General features: G+C 51.3%; 1 protein-coding gene across 1 annotated transcript in view; it reads left to right on the plus strand.

Annotated features, from left to right (window-relative positions):
- Nucleotides 1–1,694, plus strand: part of VOLCADRAFT_105511 (uncharacterized protein) — a gene marked incomplete at its 5' end in the record, with an annotated part of 30,600 nt that extends 28,906 nt beyond the window's left edge. Inside the window, 2 exons of the mRNA XM_002952340.1 lie at nucleotides 192–399; nucleotides 1,175–1,694. Of these exons, the coding sequence (XP_002952386.1) occupies nucleotides 192–399; nucleotides 1,175–1,197 (231 nt within the window). The 3' untranslated portion in view covers nucleotides 1,198–1,694. The remainder of the gene's footprint in view (nucleotides 1–191; nucleotides 400–1,174) is intronic.
- Between the last annotated feature and the right edge of the window lie 662 nt (nucleotides 1,695–2,356).

Consider the following 2,356-nt stretch of genomic DNA (forward strand, 5'->3'; position numbering starts at 1 on the left):
TTGCTCGTTTCCAGACTGCTTGCAACCAGGGCTGCCTTGTAACCCTTTTGGAACCTGGGGAGCATGTTTAACAAGGTCGAGGGGTGCTGATGGGTTATGTCAACTTTCAATGTCAGGGCAGCTTGTTGGGTCTTACCCTGATATTTTACCTTGAACGTAAGCACTGGGTGTTGCTGCCCCCCCCACCACAGGACGAGGATACCACCAACTACGATGCGTTCAAGGAGTGGGTCGGCGAGGTGCCAAGAGCAGCTAAGGGCGCAGCTGGCAAGCGCAGGCGGGGTGGCGGTGATGACGACGACCTGGGTGCGAGGTCGGGGCGCAAGGTTGGAAATAAACGGCAGAAGGGGAACAAGGGCGCAGGCTGGGGCAGGGGTGCAAGCAAGGGGACCACCAGAGGTGCGGGGAAGGGCGGCGCAGGCAAGGGAGGGTGGAGGGGGCGGACAGAGGAGGGTAGCTCGGAGGGTGGGTCGGATGCTGGTGAGGAAGAGGTCCTAGCCGCTGGCGCTGGGGAGGAGTCCAGCTCGGAGGACCCAGGCAAATATAGCGAAGCTAGCAGCAGCAGCAGTGGCAGTGGCAGCAGCGACAGTGGTGGAAGTGAGCAGTAACATGACAGCAGTGATGAGCGCTTGGGGGTGCACACACCAGGTCGGCCCCAGGCAGGATGGGACAGACCAATCCCAATAGGTGCCGGTACATGTCATGCATCGGGGGTTTCATCCGTAGGAGTAGGCACGAACTCTGCAAGTGGTGGTGAGACTCCTTGGCGAGCACTTGCTGTATGGGGGGTGACATGAACGCTGTTTTCGAGGACGATGGTTGAGATGAATGCATCAGGCTGTCAGGCTGGCTGGTTGGCGTTGTGAGTCCAAAGCGCCTTGGTCCACAAGCACACTGAGACTTAGGCTACTTTGACAAGGGGTGTGCGTCCATTTTGAGGCTTGCCGCAAGTATTCACCAATCGTTAATTTAACATGCAGTAAGCGTCACATCGCAGAGTAATATCTGCCTGTGTAACCCGTGATAACAGGGTCTTCACCCGTAACTGTACGTGTGATTGGTTACATGCCCCGTAATTTACCTGCAGCACCGTGTAATATTCACCCGTAATCACTGGGTCTTCACCCATAATTTTGCGTGTAATTGGTTACATGCGCCCGTAATTCACCTGCAGCACCGCGTAATATTCACCCGTAATCACTGGGTCTTCACCCGTAAGTTTGCGTGTAATTGGTTACATGCGCCCGTAATTCACCTCCAGCACCGCGTAAAATCCACCCGTAATCACTGGGTCTTCACCCGTAATTTTGCGTGTAATTGGTTACATGCGCCCGTAATTCACCTCCAGCACCGCGTAAAATCCACCCGTAATCACTGGGTCTTCACCCGTAAGTTTGCGTGTAATTGGTTACATGCGCCCGTAATTCACCTCCAGCACCGCGTAAAATCCACCCGTAATCACTGGGTCTTCACCCGTAATTTTGCGTGTAATTGGTTACATGCGCCCGTAATTAACCTCCAGCACCGCGTAAAATCCACCCGTAATCACTGGGTCTTCACCCGTAAATGTTCACCTGTATCCTTGTGCTCAAATTACGGGACCCGTAACGTGTTACGGACCCGTAATTTCTGTCAAATTATGGGTGGATTGACCCAAAATTACGGGTAAAATGACCCCCCTTTTCCCAGAGTGCCGCTTTCACCTGTACATGCACGGCATACATTGGTCCCTGGTCTAGCTACATGTGTCAGTGCATATGCATGTTCTTGGTGCTTAACTTTGGGACTTAAGTTGTGCATCCCCATAAACCATACGTGCAATCATGAAAGGCATGTACAAATTGCATCTAGAAGAGGATTGTCGCTAAGCTACGCGGGATCGTCACGAAAAGAGGGAGCTGACGGATAGGAGATTTGTGCTTCCATGTTTTTAGTCGTCCCTTGTTATTTTCAGTCCTGGGGCAATTTGTGCAGAACTGTACAATAAATTTGGTAAAAATCTTCTGTCTACTACCTCGCTTATTGCTTTTCCTCCTAATTTTCAATTATTGTAATGTTTTAACTTGCTCTCTCTAAATTGTCCTTTGTTCTAGCTTATCGGGCAGATATTTTTGCAGTACTATTGGATTTGCAACTCCAATTGTTACTTGTCTCGTTACCTTGTCCCGGCTTGTCCCGGTCCCTTCATGTCAATGTGCCAGGTTTGGCCCCGGATCCATTTCCCAATTTGTTTCCCGAGCGATGAGACTCCATTTTTGAGAAAGAATGCGGGGTATGGAGAGCGCCATATCCCCCATATGTGGGAACCTAATCAAGTGAGTGATCGATGGCAGAGCCATCTTTTTCTGAACGGCAA

The sequence above is a fragment of the Volvox carteri genome (assembly GCF_000143455.1).
Source record: "Volvox carteri f. nagariensis unplaced genomic scaffold VOLCAscaffold_29, whole genome shotgun sequence".
In the NCBI taxonomy this organism is placed as follows: domain Eukaryota; kingdom Viridiplantae; phylum Chlorophyta; class Chlorophyceae; order Chlamydomonadales; family Volvocaceae; genus Volvox; species Volvox carteri.